Source organism: Strigops habroptila, chromosome 1 (genome assembly GCF_004027225.2).
Source record: "Strigops habroptila isolate Jane chromosome 1, bStrHab1.2.pri, whole genome shotgun sequence".
Lineage (NCBI taxonomy): Eukaryota > Metazoa > Chordata > Aves > Psittaciformes > Psittacidae > Strigops > Strigops habroptila.
In genome coordinates, this window is record NC_044277.2 from 42,847,736 (window position 1) to 42,866,809 (window position 19,074).

General features: G+C 46.5%; 2 protein-coding genes and 1 long non-coding RNA gene across 6 annotated transcripts in view; 1 reads left to right on the forward strand and 2 right to left on the reverse strand.

Moving 5' to 3' along the window:
• Positions 1-1,775: 1,775 nt before the first annotated feature.
• Positions 1,776-3,077, reverse strand: LOC115600651. Its single transcript, XR_003989095.1, has 3 exons — positions 2,220-3,077; positions 2,041-2,114; positions 1,776-1,885 (listed from the first exon to the last, which is right to left on the reverse strand). It is a non-coding gene; the product is annotated as an uncharacterized LOC115600651 (long non-coding RNA).
• Positions 3,078-3,347: 270 nt separating this feature from the next.
• CEBPD (CCAAT enhancer binding protein delta) lies at positions 3,348-5,200 on the forward strand. The gene has a single exon (XM_030469910.1). It carries the CDS (start codon positions 3,671-3,673, stop codon positions 4,697-4,699), a length of 1,029 nt encoding a protein of 342 aa, XP_030325770.1. The 5' UTR covers positions 3,348-3,670; the 3' UTR covers positions 4,700-5,200.
• Positions 5,201-6,543: 1,343 nt separating this feature from the next.
• Positions 6,544-19,074, reverse strand: part of SPIDR (scaffold protein involved in DNA repair) — a 202,580-nt gene continuing 190,049 nt past the window's right edge. For 3 of the 4 annotated variants that reach the window (XM_030469877.1, XM_030469893.1, XM_030469885.1), the window contains 5 exons: positions 18,272-18,424; positions 12,376-12,469; positions 10,824-10,938; positions 10,279-10,332; positions 6,544-7,201 (listed from right to left, as the gene is read on the reverse strand). In XM_030469877.1, the coding sequence (XP_030325737.1) occupies positions 7,070-7,201; positions 10,279-10,332; positions 10,824-10,938; positions 12,376-12,469; positions 18,272-18,424 (548 nt within the window). In that variant the 3' untranslated portion in view covers positions 6,544-7,069. The remainder of the gene's footprint in view (positions 7,202-10,278; positions 10,333-10,823; positions 10,939-12,375; positions 12,470-18,271; positions 18,425-19,074) is intronic. The other variant, XR_003989104.1, reaches the window with a different exon arrangement.

The window sequence follows — 19,074 nt, forward strand, 5'->3', positions numbered from 1 at the left end:
GTCAGCCCCCAAGTGCCGGTCCTGGCTGTTGAATTAAACCATCATCGCACTCCTGCTTCTTTGTGGAGGGAGGAGAAAACCGGGCAAACCACCTCTCCACCTTCTTTCCCATTGTCAGCATTCAGCCAGCCTTTTCCTGTGAAACCCAGTGCTGGAATGTGCTTCCCCTGGGTAAGGTGTCCCTCCAGCAGCTGCCTTGCCCCAGGCCATGAATCCCCCAGGAGGCAGCTCCCCTCAGCCCTGTAGCACCCCAAGAGCAGTGAAGGGCTCTGTAGGCCCTGCAGAACCAGCCCAGCCTTGACAGGCTCCCAGCCCCACTGTCCCAAAAAGTCCTGCACATCTGGCCAGAGGTGAGCATGCAGGAAGGAGGATGGTGGGGACTAAAGCCAGGCTGAAGCATTACCTTGATTACTCGCCTTCCCTGAGTGACCTGTCCCCTATTTATGAGGTAAAACTAATCAGAAATAGGGTGTGATTTAACTCCTGTACCTGAAGGACTCGGAGTCCTGGTGCTGCTCTGGCGTTCACTGCCAGCTGTCCAAGTAATGTAAAGTTTTGTTTCTTCTCTGCAAAGGTTTCTTTCTAGAGAAAGGGTTCTTGTCCTTTCTCTCCAGATCTAAATGCTCCTCTTCACTTGGTTTGGAGCAGGAACCTCAAACAGTTTTTAAAGAAATCATTCTGAAATTCAGATGCTCAGAATGTTCCTTATGCTGTGCGAACTTACAGGATCCCAGAGATAAGCCAGAATCTGGTGGATCCGGTACTCAGCAGGGTGAGGGAATCAAGGGCTTGTCTCTGCTTCTCTGCTCATGAAATTACTTATGCAGATGGGAACAGATTCAGGTGCCGAGATGCCAGACAAATCCACCCTGGAAACAGCAGAGCGTGGATATCATCCTGTCTTCAGCCCAGTGCTTTGGTAAGTAACAAGTATCACCTACTCACACACTTCTGGGTGTTTTGCTGCAGGTGTTACACCACCCCAGGGCTTCACACCCTGCATGGCACATGGGGAACCCCACAAAATGTGTTCCTGAAACCACACATCTCAGGCCCAGCAACAAACACAACCAACTTCAGCCTTCCAGGGGACGGCTCCCACCGCTTGGTTTTGGGGCAGGGATCAACAGGTCTGACCACGAGCTCTGAACACCCCTCCAGGTGTGAAGACACTGGAAGCAAAGCTGCACCCACTGTGATGGGGCTCAGGTGTGACAGAGGTGGCAGATACTGAGGCTTACGCAGAGTATCTGTGCCCAGCAGTTGCCATTCACCGAAGGAATTTGGGAATCTGGTTGCCGTGTGGCAGGGTGCCCAGTGGGGCCAGGTGACCCGGCTGGGAATCAAGTGTCCTCTTTGGAGTAATGATGGGCATTAAACAAGGCTGCCCAGGCTGGCACAGTTGCAAGCCAACACTGGTAAGCAGCTGCCCTTTGGGGAGAAGGACTTCAGGGAGCTGAAAGCACAACACAGTCCCACATAAACAGCAAAGTGAGACGCTGCCCAAGACAAACCATCATTTCATGGCTACAGCAGGTGAGGTGTATCAGGCCCTGTCGCAGAGCAGGGAGGGAGTCTGTGTGTCAGACTGCCTTCCCTTTCTGAACTACCTTCCCATGCTTTTCCCTCCCACCTCTCTACACTTCATGCAGAGAAAAAAGGTCCAGGAGCACCATGTTCCCTGCAGACAGCCAGGCCAGGAGCAGGTGGCACAGAGTCATGCAACGTGAATATACCCCAGTGCTGAAGGGCAGAAAACAACATGCAAAGCTGGGCTTGGGGGAATGTTATTTATTGAAGATGTGGAAAAGGAAAATTGTTTCCACTTCTTGCATCACTGTCAGTGCTTAATGCTGATGTGGAATGAGGCTGCAGGATCAAACCCCTGATGAGCAAAGCAAATCAAGTCTATTTATTTAACAACATAATGTCTCTGCGGGGTTGACTGCAGCACTAGCGTTAAAAGCAAAGCCAAGCCCATGCACATGAAGCCTTACCTGTCAGATGCAAAACCTCACCTGCCAGGCAGAGAACACTTACCCAGATCCCACAGGCTTCCCACAAGGAGTTCACAGCCAAAGGGAGAGCGCGGACCAGCCCTGCCCCAGCTATTCCTGTTAAAATACATACCCCTTAGAGAAACAGCTGCGCTGCTGCAACAGCTGCGGGAGCGGCGGATGGAGCCCTGCCTGGGGAGATTCCGCGGGCCCAGCACGTACCCGCGCTCCCCAGAAAGCCACCACCGAGTGGCACGGCACAGCTTCATGCTTCATCTGAGCACTGGACTGGGAAGTCAGCGGCTGCGCTGGTCATAGGAATATGGAATGGTTTAGGTTGGAATGGACCTTCAAGATCATCCAGTTCCAACCCCCCTGCCACAGGCAGGGACACCCTCCACTAGACCTGGTTGCTCAAAGCTCCATCCAAGTTGCTCAGAGTCCTGCTGAAGTGCCATAGAGCTAGCCAGGTCTTCTGGGAAAAAAGTAAATATTAAAATAGAAATTTTGAAGGTTTTTTTGTGTGTTTTGTTTGTAATTCTGTCAGCGGAGCACCTCGGGGTGAAGCCAGCAGTTTAAAAACTGTTAAGTAATTAGAAAACTTAGGTATTTCACATACTTGAACTTAAAATAGTTCAATTTCTCTGATATTTGCCAATTTAATAGTAGTTGTTAATCGGATGAAGAGGAGGGGGGTGTATAATTACTAACCATAAGTTTTTAAAGAGACTTAACTTCACGCAGACAGCTTGAAGTAGCTAAAGATGCCTTAACGCCCCTTTTCCCACGGGAGCATCCTGCAAGATGAAGTCCAAGCAGCCACCCTGTCACTGGGGGGGTGGTGGTGGTGGATAACAGCGCTCTCCTCCAGCGGGAGGAGCGGAGCCTCGGGAGGGCGCTCGGGCGATGCTCAGAGACACGCGTGGGGCCGGCAGCATCTTTCCCGGAGCGCTTCACCCGAGGCGCCGCTGGGGAAATGTGCGCGGCGTGGGTGCAGCGTGTAGTGGGGGAGCGGTAAAATGAGCCTTTTCCACTGCCCCGTGTGGAAATAGGGCAGGAAAAGGGAAAATTAACGCTCGACCGGAGCGCTGGAAGGGGAATGGGGGGACGGGGCGGTGCGGGGAGTCCAACGGGGCGCCTACCCCTTGCCCGCACCGCCCCGTCCCCCGGAGAAAAGGTGTACCCCGGACCCCCTGGAGGGAAGGTCTACCCCAGCCCCCGGCCACCCTCCACCGGGAGGCGGCAGCTCTCCGCGGCGGGAGCCCTGCCTCCGCGGCCGCGCACCCCACCCGCTCCCGCCCCCGGTCCCCGGGGGTGCCGGGAACACTCGAGGTTCCCCGTCATTGGGGCAGGAGGCGGGGCCGGCGCCGTATAAGAAGGGACCGAGCGGGCGTTTCGCTCCCAGGTCCAGAGACGCCCTGTCCCATCCCCGCTTCCTACCGCCGAGCGCGGCGTGACCCGAGCCCGGATCGACGCCCGCGGGTAGGCGAGGCGGCGGCAGGACTACAGCAGGAGCACCAGTACCACCAGTACCGGCAGCAGCAGCACCAGCAGCCCCGCTCCCCACCTGCCCGTGGCGGAGACTGGAGCTGCGATCACCGCGGAGCGGAGGTTGGTGCCCGCGGCCCCGAGCCCCTTTGCCGCGGCTGTGCGGCGCCGCGTCCCGCTGGCCGATGAGCGCCGCCGCTCTCTACAGCCTGGACTCCCCGGCATGCTATAAGAGCTGGTGCCTGGAGCCCGCCAACTTCTACGACGCCAAGGTGGGCAGCGGCGGCGGGCCCGGTCCCGCCTGCAAGCCGGGGGGCCGCGGCGGCTGCGGGATGAGCGGCGAGGAAGCGGGGGGCGGCCTAGGGGGCAGCGGTACCAACCTGGCGGAGCTGAGCGCCGCCGCCCCGGCCATGTATGAGGACGAGAGCGCCATCGACTTCAGCTCCTACATTGACTCCATGTCGGCCGTGCCCAACCTGGAGCTGTGCAACGACGAGCTCTTCGCCGACCTCTTCAACAGCAACCACAAGCCCGAGCGGGGCGGGGACTACGGCGAGTACTTGCCGCCGGGCGGCGGCGCCGGCCGCGACCCCGCCAAGGACCTCGGCGCTGCCATGACCACCCTGCTGGGCGCCGAGCCCCGCACCGCCTCCTCGTCCTCCTCCTCTTCCTCCTCCTCCTCCTCTTCCTCCTCCCGCGGCGCGCTGAAGCAGGAGCCGGACTGGAGCGACAGCGACCTGTCCTCCTCGCTGCTGCCGTCGCAGATCGCCACCTGCGCGCAGACCATCATGAACCTGAGCGGGCAGCCCACGCCGCCCACCTCGCCCGAGCCGCCGGGCAGCAGCTCCCCGTCCAGCTGCAGCACCCGCTCGCCGGGCCCCGCCGCGCCGCTGCCAGGCCCGGGGCAGGGCGTCCCGCCGCCGCCGGTCCCCGGCGGGAAGGAGCGGGGCGGTAAGAAGTGCGTGGACAGGTTTAGCCCCGAGTACCGCCAGCGACGGGAGCGCAACAACATCGCCGTGCGCAAGAGCCGCGACAAGGCGAAGCGGCGCAACCAAGAGATGCAGCAGAAGCTGCTGGAGCTCTCGGCCGAGAACGAGAAGCTGCACAAGAAGATCGAGCAGCTCACTCGGGACTTGACCAGCCTCCGGCACTTCTTCAAGCAGCTGCCCAGCGCCTCGTTCCTGCAGCCCGGCTCGGGCACCGACTGCCGGTAACCGGGGCGGGGAGAGGGACGGAGAGACGGACTCCGGGAGACCGTGGATGATAAATAAATACCTCAGCGGCCGCGCCGGGCCGAACGGAGCCTATGTCGGGCCGGGCCGCGGCGCCCCGAGCCGGGCCGGGCGCGGGGCAGGAGGCGCGAAGCCGCGGTGAGAGCCGCCGGCCGCTTGCGGAGCGTTGGAGCGACGCGGGGCCGGGCCCGGGTCTTGCACCACGAAACTTGCAAAAAAAAAAAAAAAAAAAAAGAGGAAAAAAGCTAAATATATATATATATTTTCTTCTCTCCCCTTAAATTATTTTTGTAATGGTAGTTTTCGTCTTTTCTACATTTTACTCATACCGATGCAGCTATGGTACATCTGTTAAAATGATTCAACCCCCCATGTATTTTAGACAGTAGGATGAAAACCCAAAAAGACTGAGCATGCTCGACCTTTTATATCAATTTTTACAGCATTTCTAAGAATAAAAGAACAAAAAGCATTTTAAAACAACCCTGCTCTCGTTTGCTCTGTGTGGCGAAGGCAGGGGCGGGGGGAGGCGGGAAGCGCTCGGGAAGGGTTCTCGCAGCCGAAGCGGGGTGGTGAGGGCAAGCGGGGGGCTCGTTTGGCTCTACAGCAGCCTCAGGGCGGTGCAGTGGTTGGTGGGAGCAGCTGAGGCTCTTGCAGGTGGTGGCTACAAAAGCGTGTTTGCCCCGGGAGCTGCGTGGCTGGGCCGAACTGCTGAGTCAGTTGTTGGCGCTGAGCTGTCGGGACCGAGCAGCGGTGGCACATGGCACAGGAGGGGTCTGCTCTGGCGCCGGGACTCCTCCAGAAACAGAGTATTAATAGTAACAAAAAGCCTGCATGAACACAAGAACACTGTTAGTTGACATTCCTGTTAAAACCCTGGAAACGTTCTCCATCCTGTGTTCCAGGCAGTGCAAAGCTGCACCCCCACTAATGCTCCTAAGTTTGAACCAAGTGTGGACTCAAGAGAGGTGATGAGGGGTCCGTGCACTTCAGCCCACTGTGAGCTGTTGGGAGCTGGCCACTTTCACTGATCCCTGCTAGTGAAAGCGAGAGCGGGTTACAACCCCGAGTAACTGTTACAAAGGGTTAGGCAACTTGTCTGAGTTTTATCAGTGCACGCACAAAGGCGACAGCATCTGCAGGGCACTGGCTCAAAAATGGCCTGCTGGGACCAGCACCTCCAGAGCCAGCACCTTCCGAGAGAGGAATCTCACTGGTTTCCAAGGGGCAATCCTGATCTCAGACAGGGCAGTGTCCTCTATGCAGGAATGGGCTGACATCCCCTTTTTCCTTAGGGGGAGGGAGGTAAAAGACCAAAACACTCGGATGAGAGGGGAAAAAGGGGGATTCAAAAGCTGTGTAATTGTGACATATGTAAAACTTTCCACCATGGGCCACGGCTGCAGGAATGATCAGCACAGCAACAGGTTTGCTGTTCCTTTTCTGCAGGGTAATCACATACAGGACCTGTGCAAAACCATTCATTCCTCCTCTGACCTGTAAGGGGGTTTTAAATACTGTGGAAAGGGAAGGGGGAAAAGAATCTAATCTCTGACTGGACTCTTGCATTAATTCTTACATCTCCAAGAACGCACACATAGGAAGATTTTGGTATTATCTATCTGATCTGTAATCCCTGTCTCTGTACAGTCTGGGTGAGGATATTTATGTGGCCTACAAAGCAGTTTGCTTGTTGCCCATAACAGAAACTATAATGAAATACCCGCTCTGTGGGAAGCTACAGATAACACAGTACTTCTAGGCTTGGAGACCAATTAGCTGTAAAACATTAACTTTATATATGCTCAACACTTCAAAACATAAGCTTTGTTCAAATCTCCATCTTTATAACATTTATTGCAATGTGATAACAAATGTTACAACTCAGAATTGGTGCAGCCAGCAGTACATCTGGAATTCACTGATAAAACTCAGCTTAGACCAATGTTCACTGCCTATAGCAAGGTATTTATTTCAAAAATATCAGTAAAATATTTTCCCTCCACACATAATAGATACAGTATTATAAAAAGAAAAAATATTCACAACCATTCAGAACTTCCAGAATGAGTTGGTTTATACACATAAACAGCAAACACACCAAAGAACTGTATTCTTTAATGCTGAACTGATCCGAAAAAGCAGAGTTCAGGAAGTTGAGAAAATTGAACAGATTTCTTTTTTATAGATATTTTTCCAGGATTCGCACAATGTGCTTTGTAAATCACAGTTTTAATAAACTATCTGAACACTTATCAATCACGCTTGCTTTATACATTATCTGTGGCACTAGTTAACAGATAACCACATTACAAAGTCCACAGATACTATAATAGCTGACTAGAGTTCAACTCAGTGTCTTGCTGCTGCTTCCAGAAGAACAATTTCCTCCAGTGCAACGCAGTTGGGGCGGCTGGTTACGGAGCGGACGTAGCAGTTCAATAACCCCACCTCCTTTCCCAGCACGCTCTGCACCTCATAACTCTGCAGTGATAAAAGCATGTTGATTAAAACAAACAGTCCTGGACATTCTGTTCCAAGCAGCATTCGGCTGGGAAGATGCAGGGTGTTAAGGTCCTCTTCCAACAGATAATTTTTTTAAGGACTCAGAAAGAAAGGTGCATTAGAACTGACAGAAAGGATTAATACATCAGATTTTCAGTAACTAGATCTCCTGCTTCACGCACTGCTTCCCTACCAGGCTTTTAAAAATGAGCTGGTTAAATATAACAATTAAAAAAAGCTATTGTGAGTTTGAACTCAAGTTTGTTGAAGCATAACCTACATGCGCTCCCTTTATCCAGCTTTCTGACTAGCTTTTTGCAGGATTTCACATGTGCTAGCAATGTGTATGTACATACTAGATACCAATTCCCCTAGCTAACAGATCCACTAAAGGAAAAAATATTTTGCAACTCATTTTACTCACCCCTACACATACTTTGTCCTGTACAATCACCAGCACCTACACTGTCCCTGCTGTTGAATGATCTGACTGGCAGTTTACCCACGAGTCGTGCCTAAGCGAATCTGTAGAGGCTGTACTCTGTCTGGAGGTGAGGGATGTGAGGCTGGGGTGATTCCTCTAAGAGGAGACAGCATGTTTACAGAAGCACTGGTAACAATGATAGTTGATGCTTGGCTTGAGAGGGTTTCTTAGATTGCAGGTTACATCCATACAAGCCAATCGCATGCTGGGCTGCATCAAAAGGAGCATGGCCAGCAGGTTGAAGGAGGTGATTCTCCCCCTCTACTCTCATGAGACCCCACCTGTAGTACTGCATCCAGCTCTGGGGCCTCCAACACAAGGGATATTGGAGCGAGACCAGAGAAGAACCATGAAGATGATCAGAAGGCTGGAGCGCCTCTCCTGTAAGACAGGCTGAGAGGGTTGGGCTTGTTCAGCCTGGAAAAGAGAAGGCTCTGGGGCAACCTTAGAACAGCTTCCAGTGCCTAAAGGGGGCCTACAAAAAATCTGGAGAGGGACTTTTTACAAGGGCTGTAGTGACAGGACAAGCAGGAATAGCTTTAAGATGAAAGAGAGGAGATTTAAATTAGGTATTAGGAAGCAGCTCTTCACTATGAGGGTGGTGAGACACTGGTGCGGGTTGCCCAGAGAAGCTGTGGCTGCCCCATCCCTGGCAGTGTTCAAGGTTGGATGGGGGTTTGAACAACCTGGTGGAAGGTGTCCCTGTCCATGGCAGAGGGGTTGGAACTAGACGAGCTTTAAGGTCCCTTCCAACCCAAAACATTCTATGATTCTGTGATTTCTTTCCTCAATGGGACTTGCCTATAACCAGCCTCTGCCCGTGCCTCCGCTTTCATCTGGGCTGTGCGTTTGTACAGGTATGGGACACCCACGCCTGTTGCCTGGTTCAAGGTATAAACATACCTTTTTTTTCTGGCCCAGATCATTTTTATCCCAGACCGGTTCTGCAGTCCAATTCACTACACAGCTGCACAAACAGATACACTGGTGTAACAGAAGGGCTGCCACAAGGTAAGGAACAAGTGGCCAGGGCTGGTGACAGCTAAAACCAACCTCCCTGCCAAAAGAAGTGATTACAAAGCTACATCCTTAGAAACTTTCGCAGCACTGGCAAAAAAATGCCACCTCAAGTGGTATTTCTCGTGATTCATCTTTGTTGAGATGTGCTGCTTTTTAAAATGCAGCGGTTCAGAGATGGAAATGCTTATGAAAAAAAAAGGGAAAAAATTATCCCTGAATTTCAGCTAGGGAAAAAAATGTTTCTAGGTTGCCAACTTCCAAATACAAGCATTATAAAAATTGAAACATGAAAAAGAGGTTGGTTGAATTTTAATAACTCAAAAAATAACTGTGTTTTGTCAGTCTGTAACCAAACCAGACACATCCTGGACAACTTAGCAAGACTTAACTGCTTAATAAAAGAGCAAGCATACTTTGGAAATTTCCTGTATACCTTTGCCTAAATGAAATACACACCCTCCAGCAGAAGAAAAATAATTTCTGATTTCAGAGCAATGTTCCGCTTTAAATATTATCTATTAAATCCATTAAAAGCATGGAGCATGTATTAGCAGAATGCTAGAAGACTGTGTAAGACAGAAAGCAAAATGACCCCAATGCATCACCTAACTGAAGATGTTTAACTGGGATGATTAAACATGACGAGCTGCCCTTTGCTCCCTTCCACGTGCAATGGAGAGGGGGGAATCTTGGCATCCTAATTGGGCTTAATAACCCTCTGAAGGTGCCACTCCTTCGCTGCTGACCATCCGGCAGCCAATGCCAGCCACGCACCTACCCAGTGCCTCCCTCGCCTACGATAAATCTGGGTCACTGTGCCAAATGTCAGGGTTCTTCTGGTACCTCGGATTAAAGGAATGACTACTTCACTATTACATAAACTGTACTTTAGCCCATGGATCCCCCATGGCTTACGTGTGTTTCATTCATACAGTTATGAAGTATTTTCTTGCATGCATTTTGCAAATTTCCTCACTATTACCACCACCTAGTAGTTTTTCATGGTTGTGCTATTAGACAGTAGTTGTGGTATATAGCTGCGTGTCGCAGCTCTGAATGTCTGGCCATACTACTGCTTGCAGATAGCTCTGCAGATCCGCAGCTGAGCTAAAGTTGTCTATCCAGCCCATCTGCAGCACCCCTCTTCTAAAAAGGAGGTTGTCAGCCTGATAATAGTCATGCAATAGCAGGTGGGAGGTGGCATTGCCAAAGGGCCCAGGCTGCCCCAATCCCAGGCTGGACACAAGAAAAATAATTCATTATTTCTAGAGAACTCTCCTGCCACTCCTAGTGCAGTTCTGAAACAAGCTGCCTGGAAAGGCAGAATCTCCATCCCTGGAGGTTTTCAAGACCCTACCAGCCAAAGACTCAACTGACCAACCTACACATTGGCAACAGCCCAGTGTGAGTGGCAGGTTGGGCAACGACCTCCAGGAATCCCTTTCATTTCTATGATTCAAGTATCTTCCCACCTGATTCATGTCTCCTGCACTCTGCCTCTACAGTAAGTTATGTAGTTTAACTTTCTTTCATCAACACTCATTATACCTACCCCATCCTCACTGGTGGAGGACATCAGCAGGGAAGAGATTGTCCTTTGTAACAGCTGGAATGAGAAAATTAAGAGGTTTTGTCCATGACAAAAAATCTTACATATGCAAAGACATTCTGTTTGCAGGTTAAAACAGTCACATTGAACAAAGATTTATCATTTTAATATAGAATGGTTTTGTTTCTCTGGCCAAGAAAGCAGAGGAGAGGTGACATAAAAGATGTTCAGAACGGAAGTCTAAAAATACACATTCCTTTAGGCTGTGGAGACTGACCCAACCCAAAAAAGCCTTTCAGCTGGACCATAAACCAGTTTGCAAATCTCAGGGTGAACTCAATGACTGTATTATTTGAGTAAGAGCTGGGAACTGGGTTCTTAGTCCAAGAGAACACAAGTTTAGTATCAGATTAAATTATGGGATACTCTTACATCTTTTAATTTTTCTTCTGACAGAGCTGTTTATAGAACTGTGGCTAAAAGTACCTACACGTCTACATATCCAGTCTCACCATACTCAATACACTGAAGCTCATTTCACGCCATACCTTCACTTTTATTGTACTTTGAGGTCGGGATGAACAACTCAAGAAGACTTCCAGCTGCATTTTCAAAACCGGTGAAATGACAACTTGAGAGCACTGGTTGCAATACAGTGATCCTCTGAAACACACCAGTAATGACAGAAAAACACAGAGAAATGGAAAAGCTATCAGCTGTAAATCAAAACACACAAAAAACCAGCTAGCTTATTCTCTAAAATACTTTGCTGGTAGACTGCTAGTAGGAAAGTCCCGGTAGAAATTCAGTTGATAATAGCAAACAGGGCTCTCTATTGGCAGAGCTAAGTAACTGTCCTGGAGAGAGACCTAAACATCTTCTAGCAAAAGGATCTTCCTTTTATATGTTTTGGCAACATGGTGGGAGGTTGCTATTTATAGTTACCTCACTTAAGCAAATATTAATCCCATAGCCTTCTAGAAGTTATGGCAAGAGAAAATTTGTAGTATAGATTTGGCCCAAGTGACTTATTGATTTAGGCCCTTGTTCAGCAAACGCTCAACATTTTCAGCACATGCTTAAGTCATATGCATAAAATAAAGCTCAGCTCTAAGTGCTTGTTGGAGTAACGTCTTAAACAAATATTGATGCTACACTGTTCTCCAAATGAAGCAGAGCATCCTTCACAGTACAGATAATTTTTTTGTTACACTACACTACTATATAGGACAACTTTAATTTTCAGCCTTTTCCCCCCACAGGCTATATGTAACAAAGCATAAAAGGTAAAGCTTCTCATATTTAGGAAAATGTTATCTATTTCAGTGGGATCAAACCCACCAAACTTCTCCTTCGGCTTTTTGTGGGCTTTTCCAGTAGAAAGAAGCCCCCTTTTTTTCTTTTTACTGACTCTCTTATCCTCTCATGTTTTTACTGCATCAGGTATCTCAGACTCTGCAAGAGCAAGCTGGCTAAGCAGCTGAAGGGGAGGCTTTTCAAGAGCATGCCAGTGTGACACAGGTTTAGCATTTTGGGTGGTAACAGGTCCTGTAGGATCAGTCTTCACATCTGGGACAGTTGTACTCCCAGACCCATTCAACATCTTTTTTAGAAAGGTTATAAACTTCATAGGTCTGAAACGCAACTCTTTCACACTTACGTAAATTACAGCAAAGCTCACAGTTCAATATAAAAGCGAGGAGAATTGGTGGTATACAGGGGAACAAGCAAGGGTAGACAAACACAAAAAGCGACTTTTAAATGAGCTTAAAATCAGACCTGCGATTTCTGTGGATGTTTATTAAAACTAATATTATAATGCAGTGGGCTATGAAATCTTTATGACTGATACTTTAAGATTAGTTTGAAAAAAATGTGATAACTGCAAATTCAAATCATTTCATATCTACTTGTATCTTTCTTAAGAAATTAATCTAACCTTGCAGACTTTATCAGTTCATCAGCAATAAAAATACTGCGTCTTAGCTCTAGGAAGGAACAAAGTGCAGCCTGTGCCTGCAGGAACCATTGCATCACCTATTGCTCTTATGGCTACATCTGCAAAACACCTGGAGTGCTCTGGAGCATGCTGACTCTCACCTGTCCTGGGGACACAGTTCCAACTTTCCATTGCCACATCTGTTGCAGGTAGGCCAGGAGAAAGCAGTGCTCTCATTAACTCCAACAACAGTACCTGCAGAACATGAAATTCTTACAAAATACTAGCACTAAGCTAGCAAACACAGTCACTCCTGGATTCACAGCAGGTTTGATCCTTTCTGACACTCAGCTGAAGACTTGTCAGAGCAAGCATCAGCTCTTCCAACAGCCTCACTCTTTCTCCTTCATCCCTCCAACAAAGCATGACAGTACTGCAGAACGTGTTACATTCTAAAAATACCAGAAGGCAGATGATTGATAATTAACTTTCCAAACAGGTTTGGCTCTTTTGGTTTGGGCTTTATTGCTTTTCTGATCTGTTTCTGTTTGTTTGTTTCCTTTCTGGTTCTCTGATGTTCCTTTGGCAATAAATAGCTATAAAAAACATCAGGTCAGATAGCTTGATATTGATATTTAGGAAACACAAACCAGTGAGAAACCCAATCCCTTTCAAAAACAACGATGCAGGTTAAATTCCATTAACAGTGGAGTTACTCTTCATTTATACTGATTTAACAGAGATTAGATCTGGCTCACAGACTCAAGTGTGTGCCTAAGCAGGGAATGCCAAAGATACTTTTGACTAATATACAGGGCCTTGCTCGTTTTGGCATGAAAAAATATATTCAGAGTTTTATGAGAAGCCAATAAAGAGTATATTATGTTTTATGGTAACAATATGCTGAAATTGTGAGTATTATTTATGGAGAAAATATATCAAAGTATTTTGAAGCGTACAAAGTGGGTCACCTGTAAGAATGAAGTTACATTAAAATAAACCTGGTACAACAGAAGTACAGACTAACAATTCCAACTCCTATTGAGCAAGAATCTCACAGTTTCATACCATGTCGAATAAAATAAACCCCTGGAGACTAAGAGAGCATTTACACTGTCTGGTTTGTAAGACAGGGTATTAATCCCTTGCTTTCCTGGTTCTCTTGGGGCACGGACTGACAGAAAGGAGGGAGCTACACATAAACAATGAAACTATCATTTTCTTTGGAAATCCAAAGGACAGCACATCTGAATATCATGAAAAGTACTTCTCTAATACAACATTTATGACCCAATTTCTATGCATGACAATGAAACAACGTGGATTTCACTGACAGAATAAGCATACTGTCAAAACTGTTACAGGAATAATTTTGATTCTTCAATTTTTGTGATAACTGGGAGTTTCCATCAGTAGTTGCTACTACAAGGTAGGATTCTTTATGCCACAGCATGGGCATGCTTCTCTTTGAATAGAGGGAATGGTGAATGGTGAATGGAGTTAAATCCAACTGGTGGCCGGTCACAAGTGGTATTCCCCAGGGCTCAGTGGTGGGGACAGTTCTGTTTAATATCAACAACCTGAATGAGGGAATAGAGTGCACCCTCAGTATATTTGCAGATGACACCAGACTGGTGGGAGTGTTGATCTGTTTAAGAGTAGAATGGCTTTACAGAGAGATTTGGACAGACTGGATCACTGGGCCAAGGCCAACTGTAAGAGGCTGAACAAGGCTCAGTGCTGGGTCCTGCACTTGTGTCACAACAACCCCATGCAATGCTACAGGCTTGGGGAAGAGCGGCTGGAAAGCTGCCCGGTGGAAAAGGACCTGGAGATGTTGGTCAACAGCCAGATGAATATGAGCCAGCTTGTGCCCAGGTGGCCAAGAAGGCCAATATCATTCTAGCCTGTATCAGAAATAGTGTGGCCGGCAGGGCCAGCAAAGTGATTGTCCCCTTGCACTTGGCACTGGTGAGGCTGCAGCTCAAATACTGTGTTCAGTTCTGGGCCCCTCACTACAAGAGAGATACTGAGGTGCTGGAGCACGTTCAAAGGGCAGTAAAGCTGGTGAAGGGTCTAGAGCACAAGTGTGGTGAGGAGCAGCTGAGGGAACTGGGGTTGTTTAGTCTGGAGAAAAGGATACTCAGGGGGGACTTTATTGCTCTCTGCAACTACCTGAAAGGAGGATGTAGCGAGGTGGGTATTGGTCTTTTCTCCCAAGTAACAAGCAACAGGACAAGAGGAAATGGCCTCAAGCTGCGCCAGGGGAGGTTTAGATTGGATATTAGGGACAACTTCTTCACAGAAAGGGTTGTTAAGCATTGGAACAGGCTGCCCAGGGAAGTGGTTGAGTTACCATCCCAGGAGGTACTTGGAAGATGTATAGATGTGGCATTTAGAGACAAGGTTTAGTGGTGCACTTGGCAGTGCTCAGTTAATGGTTGGACTTGATGATCTTAAAGGTCTTTTCCAATCTGAGTGATTCTGATTCTTGTTCATGGAAAAGCTACCAGTTAGTTTGCTGAATGTTTCCTTCTTCATTAAAACATAATTTTAAAAACAAAACAAAATCCCCTTTTCTGACAGATCTGTTTCTCTCTACGCCTTCTAATTTTCCCTCAGTTGTGTGCAACTGTAGGATGCCATTGCACAAGTAATACAGGCACATCTGAAGAAAATGAATCAGGATCATACTGACGAGATTATGTCTAGTGGAGAGGTTTATTTTGATGGCAGTGTTGAGTTCCCTTGAGAAAACCAACAGAGATCACTGAAGTCAGAACAACTCAAAGCAGCAACAGGTCTAATAATTTAGTTTGTCTTGCACACAATAATCTTGTGTGTCCTGCAAAGGGATTTCTCAAGTTGAAGCTGCTGAACTGCTGCACATCTTTGTCAAGACTCTAGATTTTGCTTGGCATTCACAAACCTTTTGGTATTTTCCCAAGATTCTTCTTTTAAATGGAAACGCATGTAGCCAAAATCCAGTTTTACTTCTAGCCCATTTTTATGGGTTGTGGCTGACATCATTAAGAAGAGACTGATAATATGACAACACCTGGAAAAATAGGTCTCTGGTGAGGAATGCAAAGAAGGGCTGAGGAATAAAAGTAACACTTTTTCAACACAACGGTTGAAACATTCAACTTTTCTTTTTCTTTCCAGTCATGATTAATGGCAGGAAGGGAAAAAGTTCAATCAAAAAGAGAAACCCAGGTAAGCTGATTGACCCCATTTTGTTCACTCTGTTAAGAGGGAAACTGAAAAAAAAACCCCACACCCCTGAATAAGGGCTTAAATATGAAAATATCCAATGTCAAAATTCAATCACTGGTGGTGAGTCATATACTAGGCAAATATCATTAATCAAGTAATATTCCCACGTAACGTGGTATGGAGTAACTAGAATTTGCTCTTAAGCATAGTTAAGAGGAAAAACAGTTCTGTGCAGTATGAACTGCACATATATATGCCAACATTTAAGTCATCCTGACTGCTGCTATACAGCAAAAAGAGGTGAGACATTACTTTGCAATGCATAGTGAGAAGAAAATAATCTATTAAGCCTGATCTCACAGGTGAGAACCACAGACTCATCTTTAAAAGAAGAATAAACCTTCCCATAGAAAGCAACCACAGGTTTTCAATCACCTGTTGAAGAGCAACACACTCTATCCCAGGGCTGATATGATTGGACTTCCCTGAAACAAGGATTCCTGACAAACTCAGTGGATCTGCCTGGACTGCAACATTGTCCTTTTTGATGTGGAAGGAACCTCTGAAGTTCATCCAGTCCAAACCCCTGCTCAAATCTGGATCCACTACAGAGTTGTACTAGGTTGCTCAGGGCCCAGCTGGGGGGTTCCTTACAACCTAACTTATCCCATTTATACTCCTTCCCAAAAATGACCCATCTACCTAAATCCGGCAGGCAGCATGGACTGTGTACCCCTCAGTCCTGGCATTCCTGGAGGCTCTGACACTGTGTCCAATGGCTGTGTCTGAGAATGGGGACTTGAATCACTACCTGCAGTTTTCACTGGCTAAAAGAAAGTTTTTCCAGGGAAGATTTAGCCTGCCAAATCCCTGACAGCTAGGAGGAGCTGCCATGACTGCAAAGGAGCAGGAAGGAGCAGTACTTCAAAAAGGGGTACAGTAGAGCCTTTGCAACCTCTCCAAGTGTTAGGTGAGAGGATGCCTATATACAGAATGCATAGGTGTCCAAAACTACAGGAAGTGAAGGGAGGAACAAAGAAAATTAATGAGGTGATACTGCTTCTCATTGAAAACCAACTAACACCTCTCTGAGTTAAGAGACAGAGGCAGTGAGTGAATTTTAGAGATCGTAAATTTTTCTTCATGGGTTACTCCATCAAATGCATATTCTCCCACCAACAAAGTAGCGTTAATGCTATTAGTTTCACTTCTTCAGTAAAAAGGTGTAGGCACTAACTGAAATCCCAAACAGTGGATATATATCTTAAATGCTATTAAATAATTTTATTCACACATAAAAGTGAGCATTATCATCTGTATATAGCATTAGCATGGGTTTAAAGAAGACACATTATATTCTATGTTGGTACCAAGGTGTGGGAACATACTGGTAACAGCTATCCTGGACAAATTTCAGATTAAACAAGACAAAGTTGTAGGATTAATTTCTCCTTTTGTCATTCTTCCATCTGTAATACAGAACAGGGAAAGCGTGACACCTCCCACGCCTTTAAAGTAAGTACTTGTTTACACAGTAGATCACAAAGGTGTATTTTCTTTCCAAAGGTGGAAAAAGAAAGGACAGAAATGCTTGATTTATCCTACTATGTACACTGTCAATGAGACAAAAGAAGATAGGCATTTCTTATACTTAGTTATAAAATTAACAGCAGAGAAGTGATTAATAACAGCATAACTATTGGAAAGGTTAAAAAAAAAGGCAAAAAACTATTTCACACCCAGTGACAGAAATACCTTTCAAGTAACTCACAAAATCAATGTGAGATGTACACAACAACCAAGGCTTTGAGTGAAGTGCCTCTAGTTTTGCTTGGGTTTCATTATGCAGTGTTAGAGCTCCAGATTAGTCACTGCAAGGTGCTCATTTATTAATCACAGAGGCATTGCTAACTTGTGGCTCTACCAGAAGAGAAAGTATATTTAGTAACAACTTTGAGTGGTTTCAAACTAGCTTTTCAGTGCATCATGCTATAGCTGGAAGGATTAATTTGTAACCATTATTTGCTATTATTTTAAAGCTCATTTCAAATGCTCCAGTGAATACTTGAAGGTGTAAATGTCAAATAGTATCAAGAACTTTCTACACAGGCTACTGGAATCATAAGAGTTAAATTAAAAAAGGAAATTCTCTTTAAAAGCCAAGAGTTACTGGGCTTTTAAGGACTTTCCCCTATAGGCACTCTACAACTGGGAGGTTTAAGAAGCTGACTGGACAAAGTATTAGAAAATACACAGTAGGAAATATTTCTGCATGATTGGGAAATGTTAGAAAATACATTGTAAGAAATGTTTCTGCATGGTTAGTGGTAGAACCGAAATGTTAGAAGCAGTTATGATCCAAAGTGGCCAGTGAGCAAATACTGGCCAAGTTATGCTCGATGACTATAGTGAAATATTAAATTGCCCACTGCAGCAAAGCTCCAGGGAAATCAGTCACTAACCCACACCATCCAGGATCTGGCTAACACGTCCTATCCATCTGCCTAAAAAATACTGGTATACCTTATTGTTGCCAACATCAACAAGGCTAGTGTGAACAGAAGGCTCCTGAAAGAAGACAGCAAAGGAAGGACTATAATATAACAGATGGTGCATCAAACATTTATTTTGGGGTATGAATGAGTGGGAGAAGAGCTTGGCCAGCAAAAGGCAAACAGCCCACAAAGTAGTATAAAAACTTAAATACCCTAATGACCCTCAGCAACACTGTGCTTTTTTATCCCTCTGCACTGTTCATGCAAGAAATCAATACAAAGACATAAAAGATTAAAGTGAGCACAAATAATTAACTGCATTCATTTCAGGAAAGGCCATACGAACCTCTTACAGCACAAATGGAGTTGGCCTGTGTTGTAGAATCCAGCTCATCGAGTCTGACAGGGCCAGTCAGCTCACTGAGGTCAGCACCAGCAGCCGAGTACAAAAGAGGCTTTTGTAATAAGAGAACAGTACGTTCAACACAAATAATCCTACCTGCCAAGAAAGACATTTCAACTCAGTACAGTAACAAGGAAAAAGGTGACCATGATAATTGTCATGGCCAATAATGACAATGATCTCTGCCAGCTACTAAACAGATGGATAGACTTCATCAGGTTCTCTCAATGACAAAACATTTCGCTTTCAGTGATAAATGCATCATGTTCTCAGTACGCTTTGCAATTCCCAGGGGAAAAAATGTTCTAAAATTTGAACATGGCAGAAAAGAGTCTGATTCCACCTGTACTGCGTCACACCATGCTCTCTGCAAACACAACGTTACCATCTCTTCCCTGGTAACAAGCTTGGGCACCTCTTCAGGTGGTCTTACTTTGTTTCAAAGATTACAAAGAATAGGTGCACGCAATGTTTTATTCACCAAAGCAGAGAATTTTGCTTCAAGACACACAGCTTGGTACTTCAGTCCACTTGCATTTTGGAAGTGACTGAAGGCATGAGATGTGAACTACCCATGCAGGCATCATACAGAACCATACCTGGACCTCAAAAAAGAGTGACTAAAAATGAATGTAAACTACCATCATTACATGATCTGTATGGTGGCGAAGCCTCACAGCTAAGATAATATGGGAGAGTTTGTAACATTTCTGTATTTAGGAACATGCAAGCCTCTTCTGCTCCTT